Genomic DNA, 16,919 nt, shown 5'->3' on the forward strand with positions numbered 1-16,919 from the left:
TTGTAATAGAGAGCTAATCATAGAATCATGAAGAATCATGGTTCCAAGCCTACTGTATAATCCTGAGCAAGTCATTTCACCTCTCATTGTGTTAAACAACTCTCTAAGACTATAATTAGTTTCTTTTCTAGAAATTCTTGACCACAATTAAATCATAGTCCAGACCACATACTTCCCCATCCTCCATATATATATATATATGTCTATATACATATATATTTGTTTTAATAATGAAATTATTCACATATGTGAATTTTAAGAGGAGAAATACAAAAGCAGCACAATAAATAATTTAGTCAGTATTATTTATTTAAATCACATTAGCATTAGTTTAGGGCTAATTTTGGTCATGTCAAGGACAATGCTGATTTTTAATAGGCAGAACTATAATCAAGAACTATGGGATATATTACCAAGGCAAAATTAATTCCTGACTCTAGATTTCCATAACTTAGAGTGCCTCTCAGTTCCTGCATCAGTACTTTCTTGAAAGAGAATGTTTCATAAAGCCAGTGGGAACCAAACATCCCTGGTATTTGGTATAATAATAATAACAACAACAACTTGTACATAGTACTATTTGATTTTTGAAGAACATAATAAATCTTATCTTTTTTATTCTTGGAACAACCTAGGGAAGTAGATGGTATAACTTGTGTTTTATGGTTGAGAACTGAGACTGGCAGTGAATAAGTTGCCTACATGTCCTTTGTTTAATGCCTAATGAGCTATTACTTTATGTAACTAGCTAATTTAGGCAAAATATTATTTGATTGACTGGCTGATTGATTGATTAATTGCGAAAAATCTCAAGAGGATTCCAGTAGGCATAGTTGACAAAAGCATTGGACCTTAGTGGAATGTCTTTCTATCTTCCCAGCTACTTCCCCCTTTCTTGCCTTCCTTTATTGCTAGTATATTTCTATGATACTACTAGCCTATTTTTTTGGAAGGTTCTTTATGTAATTTGTGAAAAAACATGCCTCTGGGGATATCTACAAAAGGCTAAAATCTCAATCAGTATATTAAATAATAGAAAAGCAAACTTTAAAAAAAGGTCTGATTTCTGGTCAAGATGGTGGCATAGAAGCAGTGAAAGTTCAGACCTCTGAAACCCTTCCTTACTGATCGCAAACAGAGTGCTCCTAGGCCACCGAAATTCAAGCTGAACAACAGGATAGACCTGGGGAAACCTCCTCCTGGACCTGGATCAAAAGGTACCACACCCCAAAAGCCAGAACCCTAGATCACTCGGATCTAAGGGGTAGACAGAAAGAAGGTCCCAGGACCCATCCCCCCCAACCCAGAGTGCTGAGCCCACGGCAACAGCGGGAACCTCAGGGCTCTGAGGACTCACCTTGAAAGCAACCTGAGCCAGTCTCTGGGGCGCCCAACACAGATGGCAGGGAAACATAGAGAGAAGGGAGAAGCCTGTAGCCCCCTGGCTGGGTCCTTCCATCTGAGTCTCAAGGGAGGTCCCAGCTTTAGGGCACCAGCTGAACCCAATCCCATCAGGAGCCCTCAGAGCTACTGAAAGGACAGAAAACTCAGGGCTGTCAAAGGGGTTGCTCCGAAGAGCTTACCTTGAAAGTAACCCGGGCCAGTTTCTGGGCATTCAACACAGACTGTGGAAGAGGAGGTTGCTGCTTTTTTTTTCTTCCTTTTTTTGGCTCGGGGATCATTCGGCCCACACCACCTGAACCTAATCCCATCAGGAGCCCTCAGAGCCCAGGCAAGCCACGACCCCTCCACCCTTAGAGAGCAGGGTCTTCTGAAATAACCAGCTGAACCTAATCCCATCAGGAGCCCTCAGAGCCCAGAGAGGCCATGCATCTCCCCCCTTAGAGAGCAGGGTCTTCTGAAAAAACAGAAACCTAGAGGCAAAGTCAAGATGGCAGCCTAGAAGGAGCATAGACCTGGCAGCCTGGCCAGAGCTTTGGAGATCCTTCATATCTGCTCCAGCCGTCCAGGAAGTTTAAAACTCAGAGTAAACCCAGCCCAACTAAGCTGAACTCAATCCCATCAAAAGTCTCCAGAACACAGGGAAGCCCAGGCTCCCCATCCATCCTCATTGACTGCTGGACTTTAAGCCAATCAAAAGCCTCCAGAGGACAGGAAAGCTCAAACCCTGAAAAACCCTCCCCCAGAGATTACACCAAGAGATCCTCTATTAAAGCTCCAAGAGGGGAGACTGATAGAAGTCCCCAAAACACAAAAAAATGAGAGGAACAAGAGCACAGACAAATACGGGGAGGAAAGAAGGGGTGAATTTGAACAAACAACAGAAACAGAAGAAAGAAACTACAATAGACAGCTACTACTCACCAAATGGAACAGAGGGGGAGAGATCAGCAAATGATAAACCAGAAATCCCAGCGAATTGGATACAGGCTGTGGAAGAACTCAAAACACAACTAAGAGAGGCTGAAGACAATTGGGAAAAGAACTTAAAAATTAAGATAAGTCATCTGGAAACAGAGGCACTTGAACTAAAACAAGAAAATAGTGTCCTGAAAGCCAAAATAATCCAGCTGGAAAATGAGGCAAAGGAGATGAAAGATGAGGCAAAGGAGATGAAAGATGAGATAAAGAGGATGAAAGATGATCTTCAAAGAAAATCAGACCAGAAGGAAAAAGATGACCAAAAAGCCAGAGATGAAATCCAAAATTTAAGAACCAGAGTAAAACAACTAGAATCAAGTGACCTCACAAGGCAGCAGGACACTATAAAACAAAACAAAAAGAATGAAAAAATTGAGGAAAATATGAAGCATCTCATTCACAAAACAGACGATTTAGAAAATCGTTCAAGAAGAGACAATTTAAGAATAATTGGACTACCAGAAGACCACGACAAAAGAAAAAGCCTGGACATAATACTACAGGAAATTATCCAGGAAAACTGTCCCAAGATCCTAGAACAAGAGGGGAAAGTGGAGATTGAAAGAATCCACAGATCACCCCCTGTATTTAATCCCCAACAGACAACACCAAGAAATGTTATAGCCAAATTCAAAAACAATCAGATGAAAGAACAGGTATTACAAGCTGCCAAGAAGCCATTCAGATACCATGGAAACACGGTGAGGATAACACAGGATCTGTCTGCATCCACACTGAAGGACCAAAAGGCATGGAATACGATATTCTGGAAAGCAAGGCAACTAGGCCTACAGCCAAGAATAAAATACCCATCAAAACTGACTATATTCTTACAGGGGAAAGTATGGTCATTTAACACAACAGAAGAGTTCCAAGCATTCATAAATAAAAGACCAGATCTGAACAGAAAATTTGAAGTCCAACCACAGAACTCAAGAGAATCATCAAAAGGTAATTAAAAAAGAGGGGAAAAACAACAACAACAACAACAACAAAGTTTTTTTCAGAGACTCAATAAGTTAAAATGATATGTATCCCTATAAGAAAAAAGGTCATTGGCAACTCTTAAAAACTGTTGCTATCACCTAAGCAGCTAGAAGAACTACACTCAGAGGGAACAGTGACAAACTGTATAGGATGAAAGGACAAGACATAAATAGGTATATAGATATATGTATGCATAAATACATATACATGTGTATGTATATATGTATATATACATGACTAAAGCTAAAAAAGAAAAGAGGTTATGACTAAAAGAAATGGGAAAAGAAACAAATGGGGGTACATTTATATGTCACAAAGAAGCTCATGGCGGAAGGGGGAAGAACATCGATACACTGGAAGGGTAAAGAGGTTGGAGATAGGAAATACTCAACTCTTACGTACTTTGAAACTGACCCAAAGAGGGGAGAACAATCCAATCCATTGAGGAAGAGAATAGATTTGCGCCCTATAGGGGAGTAGAAGGGTAAAAAACAGACTGGTGGGGAGGGAAGCAGTACAAGGGAGGGAGAGGGTGTGGGGGGAATTTTAAAAAGACTATAGGGGAAAATAAGGGAGGGAATAAGAAGGGAGGGGGGTATAAAGGGAAATACAAGGGGGACTGATTTAAAGTAAATCACTGGACTAAAAGGTAGAGCTGAAGAAGAAAGGTTAGAATTAGGGAAGGATATCAAAATGCCAGGGAATCCACAAGTGACAGTCATAACGTTGAATGTGCATGGGATGAACTCACCCATAAAACGTAGACGAATAGAAGAATGGATTAGAATCCAAAACCCTACCATATGTTGTCTTCAAGAAACACACATGAGGCGGGTAGACACCCACAAGGTCAGAATTAAAGGATGGAATAAGACCTTCTGGGCCTCAACTGACAGAAAGAAGGCAGGAGTGGCAATCATGATATCTGATAAAGCCAAAGCAAAAATAGACGTGATCAAAAGGGATAGGGAAGGTAATTATATTTTGTTAAAAGGGACTTTAGATAATGAGGAAATATCACTAATCAACATGTATGCACTAAGTAATATAGCACCCAAATTTCTAATGGAGAAACTAGGAGAATTGAAGGAAGAACTAGACAATAATAGAAATAAACAAACCATATTAGTGGGAGACTTGAACCAACAATTATCAAATTTAGATAAATCAAATAAAAAAATAAATAAGAAAGAGGTAAAAGAAGTGAATGAAATATTAGAAAAATTAGAATTAATAGACATATGGAGAAAAATAAATAGGGATAAAAAGGAATACACCTTCTTCTCAGCACCACATGGCACATTCACAAAGATTGACCATACATTAGGTCACAGAAACATGGCACACAAATGCAGAAAAGCAGAAATAATAAATGCAGTCTTTTCAGACCACAAGGCAATAAAAATAATGATCAGTAATGGTACATGGAAAACCAAATCTAAAACTAATTGGAAACTAAACAATATGATACTCCAAAATCGTTTAGTTAGAGAAGAAATCATAGAAACAATTAATAATTTCATCGAGGAAAATGACAATGGCGAGACATCCTTTCAAACCTTTTGGGATGCAGCCAAAGAGGTAATCAGAGGTAAATTCATATCCTTGAGTGCATATATTAACAAACTAGGGAGAGCAGAGATCAATCAATTGGAAATTCAAATAAAAAAACTCGAAAGTGACCAAATTAAAACCCCCAGCAGAAAACCAAACCAGAAATCCTAAAAAATAAGGGAGAAATTAATAAAATTGAAAGTGATAGAACTATTGATTTAATAAATAAGACAAGAAGCTGGTACTTTGAAAAAACAAACAAAATAGACAAAGTACTGGTCAATCTAATTAAAAAAAGGAAGGAAGAAAAGCAAATTAACAGCATCAAAGATGAAAAGGGGGACATCACCTCTGATGAAGAGGAAATTAAGGCAATCATTAAAAATTACTTTGCCCAATTATATGGCAATAAATATACCAATTTAAGTGATATGGATGAATATATACAAAAATACAAACTGCCTAGACTAACAGAAGAAGAAATAGAATTCTTAAATAATCCCATATCAGAAAATGAAATCCAACAGGCCATTAAAGAACTTCCTAAGAAAAAATCCCCAGGGCCTGATGGATTCACCAGTGAATTCTATCAAACATTCAGAGAACAGTTAATCCCAATACTATACAAACTATTTGACATAATAAGCAAAGAGCGAGTTCTACCAAACTCCTTTTACGACACAAACATGGTACTGATTCCAAAACCAGGCAGGTCAAAAACAGAGAAAGAAAACTATAGACCAATCTCCCTAATGAATATAGATGCAAAAATCTTAAATAGGATACTAGCAAAAAGACTCCAGCAAGTGATCAGAAGGGTCATCCACCATGATCAAGTAGGCTACAGGGGGTGGGGGGGAGGAAAAGAAAATGATCTTTGTCTTTAATGAATAATGCATGGAAATGATCAAATAAAATACTATAAAATTAAAAAAAAAATAAAAAAGGTTATTCTGAGTGAAAGCCTAAACCAAAGGCATAAATGAGCAGGTTATCTTTAGTGCCTTCTGCTCTTTTCAACACTCCAACTCCCTTTCCAAATCTCTTCCTGCCTTTTCTTTCTTTCAACTCTCACTTACCAGTCTCACATTTTTCTATCCCTGAACCCTTTCCCAACTTTCTTGCCTAGTGTCTATAGGGTCTGCCCCTAGCTTAGAGATGGTAAATAACAAGGGAATAGTTGAATAAACTGTTTGACTCTCTCAGATAATACTTGAGGGCCCTGGGTCTCAGTTTTCCTCATTTGAAAAAGGAGGTGGTTGGACTAGGTGAATGCTGAGGTTGGATCTCTTGTAGTGAAGAGAGTGCTAGACATGGAATCAGGAAAATCTGGGACTAAATCTTGCCCCAGTTCTGCTCATGCACCAGCTCTGAGATTCTAGAAAGTCAGTATCTCCTAAATGTATTTTTAAATTGCAAAATGAGTATAATAGCACCTACTTCAAATAATTATTATTAAGATCATATTAGATAATATAAAAAGGTGCTTAACCTGTACAAATATTTATCATCATCATCATCATTCTATCATTTGAATTACCTTTTATTTCTCTGACAAGGGGAGAATTCTTAATAAAATAAAGAGAAAGTTCTTATATTGGGGCAGTTATTTTTTTTAAATCAGGTTGCAGTGGTGTTGGGTATTTTAACTAAATGAATTTTTACAGAATATCAATGCCTATATTAAATTTCAACTCTAATACTGAATAAGCAGGCAATAATAGAAATATAGGTGGGGTATGGAGAGCTAAAATCTGAACCACTTATACTAAACTGCAAGTAAAAATCATTCATGGCCTGTGAAAAAAACTATTCCTATTTCTACATCTAATTAGGATGGTTATAACTACTTGGCATTAAAATATTTAGAAATCTAGCTCTATGTATGTAGCCTCCCGGCCTGCGAGAGGCTGCAAGGGGTGAAAGAGAGGATAGAGATAGAGTAGAAGTATTGATCCCGCGAAGGGCGTGAACGAGCCGACTTTAGAGATGTGAATAACCGAGTCAGTAGACAAATATTATTTGTATGAGCCACAGCTAAGCTCCGACCACTGAGTGTGACTATTCAGGCTAAAACCACCCAATGATCTCGATTTAACACCATACTGGTCAGAGGATAATGCTAGCTCAGATGGAAAGGAGATCAGAAACTGAAGGAGGTAGATAATGCTAGGTAGCATTAGGAGAAAGAGAGGAAGTAAGGCAGGCCTGGCCTAAAGACCAGGCCTTAGTGAGAAAGATAGAGAAGAGAGAGAGAGAGACAGGCAGGGGAGAAGATGCCCCTTGCCAAGCCTGGGAATGCTCTTCAAGTGGGGGGAGCTTGCTGGGGCTCGTTTATTTATAGTCTTGACAGCTCAATACATATTGAACAGTTATATGATACCTCAATACATATGGATGAGTTATCTGGGGTATTCCCATTGGATAATGCAACTTATGACAAGGTGAAGGTGGGGTTATTATCCCCGGGAGAGTGAGACAAAGGAAAGCCAGGTTTCGCGCCTAAACTTCAGCCACGCTGGCAATAAAATTTATTGCCATGCACAGGATGGCCATGAGCTCACTCACATTCCTTGTCTCTCCATAATGCCTATGGTCTGGACTGCTACAATAAACTGTAAGCTTAAAATTAATATGTAATAACTCCAAGTATTATATTTAATAAGATTTATTAATAATAACTAAAAGAAAAAGCTAGAATAAAAAGGGAGCTAACTCAGCCATGGCTGCAAGAGAAGAGAGAGGAAAAGGCAGAGTTAGAGAACTTAGAAACAATACACATAATATCCTACATGGGCAAAAGGGAAAGGATTCTGGGAGATGAAGTCCAAGAGTTCAAGGCTTTTTAATTACACAAAACTCATAGCATAAATTTCAAAGCTATATGAATAAATACAAATGTCTTTGGTATGATTTTTCTTTTGCATGTGGAAATTTAAAAATAAAGGATTTTTTTTCTTTTTCATTGACCTGTAATTTTGTTGGTCTAAGGAACTCAGTAGGAAGAAATTCTCTTTAAAGTTCAGGATTTAAGACCTATCCTTTTATTTGTGGTTTTAGAGGATTCGTTGGTGTACTGCACTGAGAAGTTGTGTCTTATCCAGGGTCCCAGCCTTGAGGCATTTTCAGGGGCTTTACCCCATGCCTAGAATGCTGTCAATCTTTGTCTTTACCTCCTGGGTTCTCTAGCTTTCTTCAAGTTCCAGTTACTTTCCCTCCCCCCACCCCCCCAGCCCCCAATAACCCTTACTTTATGTCTTAGTAACAGCTCTAAGACAGAAGCGCTCCAAGGGTTAAGCAAGCACGGTTAAGTAAGTTGGCCAGAATCACAGAGCTAGGAAGTGCCAGGGGGGCCATATTTGAAACCAGGTCCTCTTGAATCCAGCCTGTATTCTATCCACTGAGCAGCCTAGCTGCCCCATACCAATCTGCTTTTTTTCAGGAATTCATTAATATTAGAGCTTTTCCTCTGTTAATTGTCTCCAATTTATTCTACATATGCCTTGTTTTACATACTTGTTTTCATGTTGTCTCCCCCCTTTAATCTATGGATTCCTTTAGAACAAGGGCTGTTTTTTGCCTTTCTTTATATGCCTCATGTTTAGCCTAGTTCTTGCCATATAAGTAAGGAGCTTTAAAAAACCATTGATTAACTAGCAATCTTGTTCTGTTGAAGTCAGCTTTTGAACCCAGATCTTCCTGATTTTCAAGGCTTATTTCCTATCCACTATGCCAGAGGATAATTGAGAAAAATCAAAATGCAGACTTAATTTTTTTTCTTTACAGCTCTAAAATTATTGAGTTAATTTAGAAACAAAAAAAATATTTTGTGTATCTTAGTTTGCTCCAAAAATCCTCATATTTGGCATTTTTAGAACTGTTAAGGCCCCCGGAAAAAGAAATGGAAAAAAAACCTGGACCAGAAAATCTTTTGGGAAAAAAAGCAAATGTTTTTTTTTTCCTCCCACATTTTCCTACCCTCTTTTTTCTTTCCTTGAATTTATCTGTATTTTTGACATAATAATACCTCTTTATCTTCCCCTTTGAGACTCAAATTCTAGATTTACTTTTTTTTCCTTGCAGGATGGCAAAGAATCTTGGTGAAGATGGAGGAGGAGATGACAACACTTTTAATTTCAGCTGGAAAATGTTCACGAGCTGGGATTTCTTGATTGGCAACCCTGAAACAGCAGACAACAAATTTAACTCCATCATAATGAACTTTAAGGTAAAGGGATTTTTTTATTGAACAAAATCTCCTCACTATCCCTAGTCACCTCCTGTGGTCTAGCAAAATATCCCCAGGATGAAAGGAAAGGTTGACTCATCATATCTGCCTACCAGAATCTGGGGACAGTTCCTGCTGTGGTTAGAGAAAATCTGATGACATTTTCCAGCATTAATGTCATAGTATTAGTCTGCTTCCTCAATTTCCACCATAATAACATTGACAGGAAATGAGAGATTCATTGTGCAGAATTTTGACACTAGGACAAAGACTGCTGTTATGGAAAAGAGCAATAGATTTGGAATTAGAAGACTTGAGTTCAAATCCCAACTCTAGCCACTCATAAAGTTCTGGGACTCTGGATAAGACACTAAATTTTCTGAGGATGAGTTTCCTCCCCAGACAGAGGTTGTAGAACCCTGAATTAGCCTGGGAATTAGGAAGATGTAGATTCAAATCCTCTCTCTCATACATAATGAACATGTGACTCTGGGCACATAACAGAGGTCCCCAAGCAGCTATCTAAAGCTGTAAATTATAGGACAGTTGCAGATCTGCAGTGGTGCAGCAAATCTTCATTAGGAATTCCCTGTCCCAAAGCAATACCAGGTCCAGATTCTGCCCTTCTCCTTCTTCTTTACAACTCATACTATCTATTTCATGGGGCTATTGTGAGGAAAACATTTGGCAAGCAATTTTTTTTTAAAAAGAGTAGAGCTATTCTAATGTGAGTTATTATAAGAAAAGGCTTTTTAAAGTTTTAAAACAGATTTTTAATGATATATTTTGTTTTTACATGGACTAGATTTCCTCCTGTGTTTTTTCCTTCTTCCACAAAGTCATCTGTTATAACAAAGAATTAAAGTAAAAAATAAACAAATGAATGAGGGGGGAAATCATGAAAACTTTTTAATATGTAGAAAAAATTTGTCATTTTTATTTTCAAGTTCATTAATCTTTCCTCTGATTTTTGGCTTTTCTATTTTGATATTTAATAATATCTGACATTCCAGGCAATGTTTGACCAATGGATATCCTAACAAAAGAGATTTTACCTCTTGGTTGAGCTTATTCTTTATATTTTAAAAACATTCATTTGAACAAAATGCAGAGAGTTCTCTAAAATAATGCTGTAAAAAATTAAATACTATAAAACAAGCAAGACTACCCCCTCTATGATAGAAATCTCCAGGTAGCAGACCATCTCTTTCCAAGCATATTATGCCATGTAGAATTGATCTTGAGTGGAGTGGGGGCCTAGTGAAAACTTAGATTTTCCCACTTCTAGTGCCCACCAAGGTCATCTGAGACCGTGAACCTTTAAGTAGCTCACTTATTCCTTTCTTTTGCTCCTCTTTGTAGGAAGCTATTGATGAAGAATTTGCAGCTCAAAGGGAAGAAAATGTCCACTTGATTCGATTCCTGAGATTTCTTGCTAACTTCTTCTGTTTCCTCACACTTGGTGCAAGTGGATATCTAATTTTTTGGGCTGTGAAGAGATCCCAGGAATTTGCACAGCAAGATCCAGACTCCCTTGGGTGGTGGGAAAAAAATGAAGTTCGTCTCTTCATGCTTTTTATATGTTTAGAAATTTGTGATTTACTACTTTTGGGGTTATAGGCCATGTTTTTTTTTCTTTTTCCTCCATTCATTTGATCTCATACTCTGAATTTTCCTTTTGATCCCATTCCTCTTCCTGTGTATTCAGTATCAAGAGGACAGGGGTTCAGATCTTGCCCCTGATGTTTACTAAATAATCAAAACCAAAATTTTCTCACCTGTAAAAGGAGGGAATTTCACATGATGGCCTTTGAGGTCTTATTTAGTTTTATGATACTATGATCTTTGCTTTTGACATAATTAGTAGTTTTGGAAAGAACTGTAGAGTTATCTAGGATAGTTCTCTCATTTTACAAATGAGAAAACTAAAGCTCAGAGATTTTTGCAAGGTTACACAGTGGATAGAACACCAAGCTTGAAGTCAAGAAGACCTGAACTTTAATCTGGCCTCAGATACACTCTAGTTGTGTGGCCCTTGGTAAATCACTTAACCCTATTTGCCTCTGTTCCCTCATCTGTAAAATGAGATGGAGAAGGAAATGGCAAACCACTCTAGTATCTTTGCTTAAAAAAAAAACAAACAAAACCCTAAATAGGATCACAAAGGGTTAAACAGGATTGAAATGAATCAATAACAATAGCAACTAGTTCAGTGTCTTGTATATAATAAATGCTCCTTGGATGAGTAAATGAATGCTAAAATTGGCAATATTTAGAATCAAAATTTCAAAGCTAGAAAGAAGAATCTTAAGGATCATCTTATTTAACCTCTTCATTTTACAAATAAGAAAACTGAGGCCAATAGAGAGAAAATCTCACCCAGAGTCATATAGTCAATTATTGACTAAGCCAGGCCTCAAAATTGCATTAATTAATTTTGCTTTTTGTTTGGTATTTTCGCCTGTCTTTGTAAAATGAAAACATGACTGAGTCTACTAACTCTCAAACAGCTCTGAGCTTTGTTCTAAAATAGTTCTAAACCACACAGAAAAAAAAGGCTTTTCCTAGTCAGTGAGTTTAGGATCTTTCAAACCTTTTATTTTTATTTTTTTGACTCTGAATGTCCTAGACTTTAAAGACAGCTGAAGTTACTTTACTTTTGGTACATAATTTTTATTTTGGAGATGTCTGAGAGATTGTGGGGAATCAGAGAAGATGTCTAGTCTTCTATCCTATAGTTTATGTGACTGTCTTAATTGTATAGTTATTCTCTATGTAAAATGCATTACAAATATTAATGAGCTAAGCAAATATTATGAAAGTAACACACAGTACTTTCTATGTCATATTACTACTACCACTATTACTATAACTACTGCTGCTGCTACTGATACTGCTACTATTACTATGGATGTTGCTACTGCTACTACTGCTGCTGCTACTACTACTACTTTATTTCCCAGGGTACCTGATACCTAGTAGATAGTCTTTAAATATTGTTTGAGTAATTGGAAATTTCCATAAATTTGACATGGTAGCCTGAAGGAATTGAAGGGGAGAGATTTGGGGCTGGTTGTAAGTGGAATTAGAGGTTCAGAGATTTTAAATTAAGATGATCTTTTGTGTTAATATTATTATCTTATTTCTGTATTATAAATATGAAAAATAATATTATCTATTACTGTCTTTGTATTGTGTTCCTTCCACCTTAGTGAAATATAGAATGGTACTAAAAGATAAGAAGCTTGGACTCAATGATCCATTTCACTATTTGTCACTATTATGACACTCCAGGACTATTCCAGCAAAGAAAGTATGGAGAAGACTGGTAAAAATGTATTAAAAGGGAAAAAAAAAGACTTTTTGCAAATAAACAAATTTTATACAAAGCTAAGCTGGAATATGCACCAATATATCCACTCTCCTAGATCTTACTTGTTTTCAGGAAAAATGGAGAAAAAGGATTTATTAATCCGGTTTCATAAAAGAAAAACAAACAACTGCTTCAAAGCAAGTCATTCCTACCATAATGCTGGCTTTGTGTCAAGTAAAGTCATGTTCCATATGACTATAACACTGTATACTCAAAACATAGGGAAAATCTAGAAAATTGATTATCCATTATTTAGTACCACTTGAAAAATATCCTACTTTGTTCTCTGTCTCTCTTTCTGTCTCTCTCTGTCTCTGTCTCTGTCTCTGTCTCTGTCTTCTCTCTCTCTCTCTCTCTCTCTCTCTCTCTCTCTCTCTCTCTCTCACACACACACACACACACACACATACACACACACACACAGAGCAGAAAGCATATCTTGATTTTGGCCTTATATTACCTTATTTTGCCCAACTTCAGAATCATCATCATCATATTATTGCCTGGCCAACCTTATGACAGGCTAGTTTCTAATTCTAGTTCAAAACAGTGATCAAATAGCACTAATGTTTCTGTAAAGGGCTGCTTGCTAATCAGTTTTTTTCCCTGTGTATGTTGGATTCAGCTCTCCTGAAAGTCTTATACCTGAGAAATTGGCAAACACCCTGAATGAAACTTTAATATATTGTTTTAATTATTTAACATAATAATATATATAATAAATATTAACATGCAGATTAAATTTGAAAATATGTCCCCATTTCCCTCCCTCAAGAGCTGGTTGTTAAATATTTACCAGCACACCTCTGCTCATAATTCCATTCACTGTTGCTCTAATTTCCCTGTCCAAAACATTTTTTGAAGCCAACCACTTTCAAAGAGGAGGGCTAGCTGCTTGAGAGCAGAGACTATCTTGCTTGCATGATATTTGTATACCCAATCAGTTAGGTAATAAACGTTTATTAAGCATCTATGCTTAGCATAGTGCCTGGCTATTAGCAAGCACTGTGTAGATGTTTTTCATTCATTCATTTCACTAAATATTAAGATCATAATGGTCTACAACTGTTCTCTTACCTTATGAAGACTGAAGAAAGGCAACCAATGCAGGGTCTTAGAGAAATGAAAATTTCAAGACCTCTCAAGCAGATGATTTCCAGCCTTCTTTATTTATTTAATTATTTTTGCAGATGAACATGATAATGTCTCTCTTGGGGATGTTCTGTCCAACTTTATTTGACTTATTTGCTGAGCTGGAAGATTATCACCCTCTTATAGCTCTGAAATGGCTATTGGGGCGCATCTTTGCTCTTCTTCTGGGCAACTTGTATGTATTTATTCTTGCCATATTGGATGAGATCAATAATAAGGTAAGCACTGCTTTTGGATTCTTTGTCCATACATGGTTTCCAACTGTAGCACTCTCAGGGATACTTTTGACAATTGTGTTAATTTTCCTATTTAAACTTTACAAGGCTTATTTTCTGTTTGCTTGTTGTTTCTGCCATTGGATTGTAAGTTCTGTGAGAGGAAGGACTCTTTTTTTGTCCCCTTTCTTTTAAATCCCTGATGTTTAGCAGAGTGCCTGGAACATAGTAGGCACTTAATAAATGTTTATGGATTGACTGATTTGCTTCCTTGTGTTTGCTTTTCTAGTTGGAAGAAGAGAAGTTAGTTATGGCAAACATCACCATATGGGAAGCAAACATGATCAAAGCCTACAATGCATCTCAGAGTGAAAATAGCACTGGTCCTCCTTTCTTTGTGGAACCTGCTGATGTGCCCAGGGGGCCCTGCTGGGAGACAATGGTGGGACAGGTAAGGAAATGAATGGAACTCTTTTGTCTTCTGACTCAAATACCCAAACAGATTTGCTATTTTAATGACTCACAAGGATAAATCTTCCTGATTCTAAGCCCAGTGCTTTTACACCATCTAGCTGCCTACTTCTAAGGATATGCTTCAACAATTTTAAAATGTATATTGAAAGGATCTGGTTAAAACAAATCTGTTGTTCTGTTGCTTTTATCATTTCATTCCACTTTAAGCACTTCACCATATTTTTACTTTGAGTTGGGAGGTGGGTCCAAATATAACCAGTACTGTAAAATAATTGGAGTGACCAGGGCTTTGCTTCAAGGTTTAAACATCTAGGGTGAATAAAGATCTCAGCTGCCTTGTCATTCTTTAGGGGCATGAGAACCTCTTATAATTTCTTGGCTTCAGGGGTTTATCACTGTGGCACTTCTCTTTGGACCTACTTTTCTAGTGTTCCCCCTTTTCCTCACCCTCCAAGAGTTGGGAAGTCAAGTGATATTGGTACTAGTGAAGCTCATACCACACTTTCTGGTAATGGGTGATCCTTTCTTCTAATGCAACTACACCAGGAGAAATTATCCTCTGTATCTAAACTTTGCCCTTTATACCTCTCCATTCAATTCATTTTTCCTTGGGTTTAAAAATTCTGGGTTATGACTCTCAATATTTACCACTTTCTGGGGGCAGCTGGGTGGATCAGTGGATTGAGATCCAGGCTCCAAGACAGGAGAGTTCAAATCTGGCCCCAGACACTTCCTAGCTGTGTGACCCTAGGCAAGTCACTTGACCCCCATTGTCTAGCCCTTACCATACTTGTCTGCCTTATAACCAAAAACACAGTATTGATTCTAAGACAGAAGGTGAGGGTTTAAAAAGATTTTACCACTTTCTAAGATTGCTTCTTTAATATATGTGTTTATAGGCAAGGTCAATGTTCATTCCTGTGATACCTTAACAAAGGAAAGAAGGAATAGCTGGCATGACTTTGGACAACACATTTTATGGATCCTCAAGCTAGTAGAGATACCTATGAGGGACTAACTAAACTACCTGAAGTACTGGATCCTTTAGACTTTCAAAGAAAGCCAGAGTTGCACGAGATAAGCTTTAGGGTTCTCACAAAGAAAGTGTGGACATGCCTAATATATAACTACTTTGTTATCCTCAGGCCCTAACACAATTCCATGAACCAAGGATTTAGGATCCTGATAACCAATATAAAAATGGCTTCTACAACATCAGACTTTGAAAATGGTTTCTTTTCATGGTGCCATGTGGTTTGGTATGAGGCTAACAACCTACAAGTACTCTGTGTATAATATTTACCTACTGGTTTACACATTGTCTTCCCCATTAGAATGTAAGCATTTTGAAGGCAGAGGATATTTTTGTACTCCTCAGGGCTTGGTAAAGTTTCTGGCACATAGTAAGTGTTTAATAAAAGCCCTTAAATTGACATTTGCCTAATGGCTGACACAAAGCTAACTACTTAGGGCTTACACCTGACTGCAAAAAACAAGCTTCTTCTCCACATTTAAGATGATTGATTGCACATGATGCCAACATAATCTAACAATGTACTTCAGTTTCTGAATGTATAGAAGATTATGTGACATTTCCTAGCACACTGAGTCAGAACAGAGGTAGAAATTCATTGATTAAATATCCTGCTTTCTGAAGTCCCTAGACTACACAGTTTGTTCTGTCATGAGGTATTGATCTGTATTTTTTAAAAGCTTTTAGTGAATGTCTTTGTTTCTTTCTGTCTCTGTCTGCTTCTTTCTGTGTCTGCCTGTTTCACTCATTCTCTTTCTCTCTTTTCTTCTCTCCTCTCTCTCTCTCTCTCTCTCTCTCTCTCTCTCTCTCTCTCTCTCTCTCTCTCTCTCTCTCTCTCTCTCTCTCTTCTGTTTCTATATGCTCCTCCTTATTTCTCTCTTTCTAATAGTCAGTTTTGTTGGAGGAGTTAATTTTTTCCAGCCTTCTCTCAAAAAGAACATCAACACTTAAAATATGGTTGGATGAGGCAGACAGGAGAGAGTGGAAGGGTTCAGAATGGAATTTCTGATGAGAGAAGTGGAGAGCATGAGAACAAAGTGAACATAACAAAGATAAAAAAATAGCAAAGTTAGCAAAGCCATGACTTTGGAAGACCAATAATCAGATCTAGGCTCTTTAGATATTAATGGTTTGGTACTCATTTTTTGAGGGGAGCATAGCAGAAACAGGATAGACAGATTTCAAAAACTAATCATGCACAAAAAATTAAAAGCTCAACTGAAAATTTTGTAGAGTGTTATGTACCTTTTCCAAAGGTCTTGAATTTTATGTGAGCTTTTTTAACTTTTCAGGCAGCACAATATGTCCCTCTGCTTCTCTCTGGCTCTCTCTAAGGTCCAACTTATTTTCTCTCTCTAAGGTGAACAATTTTGGTCAAGTTCACTCCTACTTAGAAATGAGTTAGGGAAGATATTTTCTTCCTCTTTCATGAATTTTTTTAAAGGAAGTCTTACTTATTATACTAAGAATCAATCAGTCAATCAGTCAACAAGTATTTATTAAATACTTATATGCCACACT

The 16,919-nt window shown here is 37.3% G+C and overlaps 1 protein-coding gene across 1 annotated transcript in view; it reads left to right on the forward strand.

Annotated features, from left to right (window-relative positions):
* Window positions 1–16,919, forward strand: part of TMC1 (transmembrane channel like 1) — a 209,765-nt gene that overhangs the window by 150,350 nt on the left and 42,496 nt on the right. Inside the window, exons 10-13 of the mRNA XM_056806326.1 lie at window positions 9,007–9,151; window positions 10,514–10,708; window positions 13,715–13,894; window positions 14,181–14,342. Of these exons, the coding sequence (XP_056662304.1) occupies window positions 9,007–9,151; window positions 10,514–10,708; window positions 13,715–13,894; window positions 14,181–14,342 (682 nt within the window). The remainder of the gene's footprint in view (window positions 1–9,006; window positions 9,152–10,513; window positions 10,709–13,714; window positions 13,895–14,180; window positions 14,343–16,919) is intronic.

Source organism: Monodelphis domestica, chromosome 7 (genome assembly GCF_027887165.1).
Source record: "Monodelphis domestica isolate mMonDom1 chromosome 7, mMonDom1.pri, whole genome shotgun sequence".
Classification (NCBI taxonomy): Eukaryota; Metazoa; Chordata; class Mammalia; order Didelphimorphia; family Didelphidae; genus Monodelphis; species Monodelphis domestica.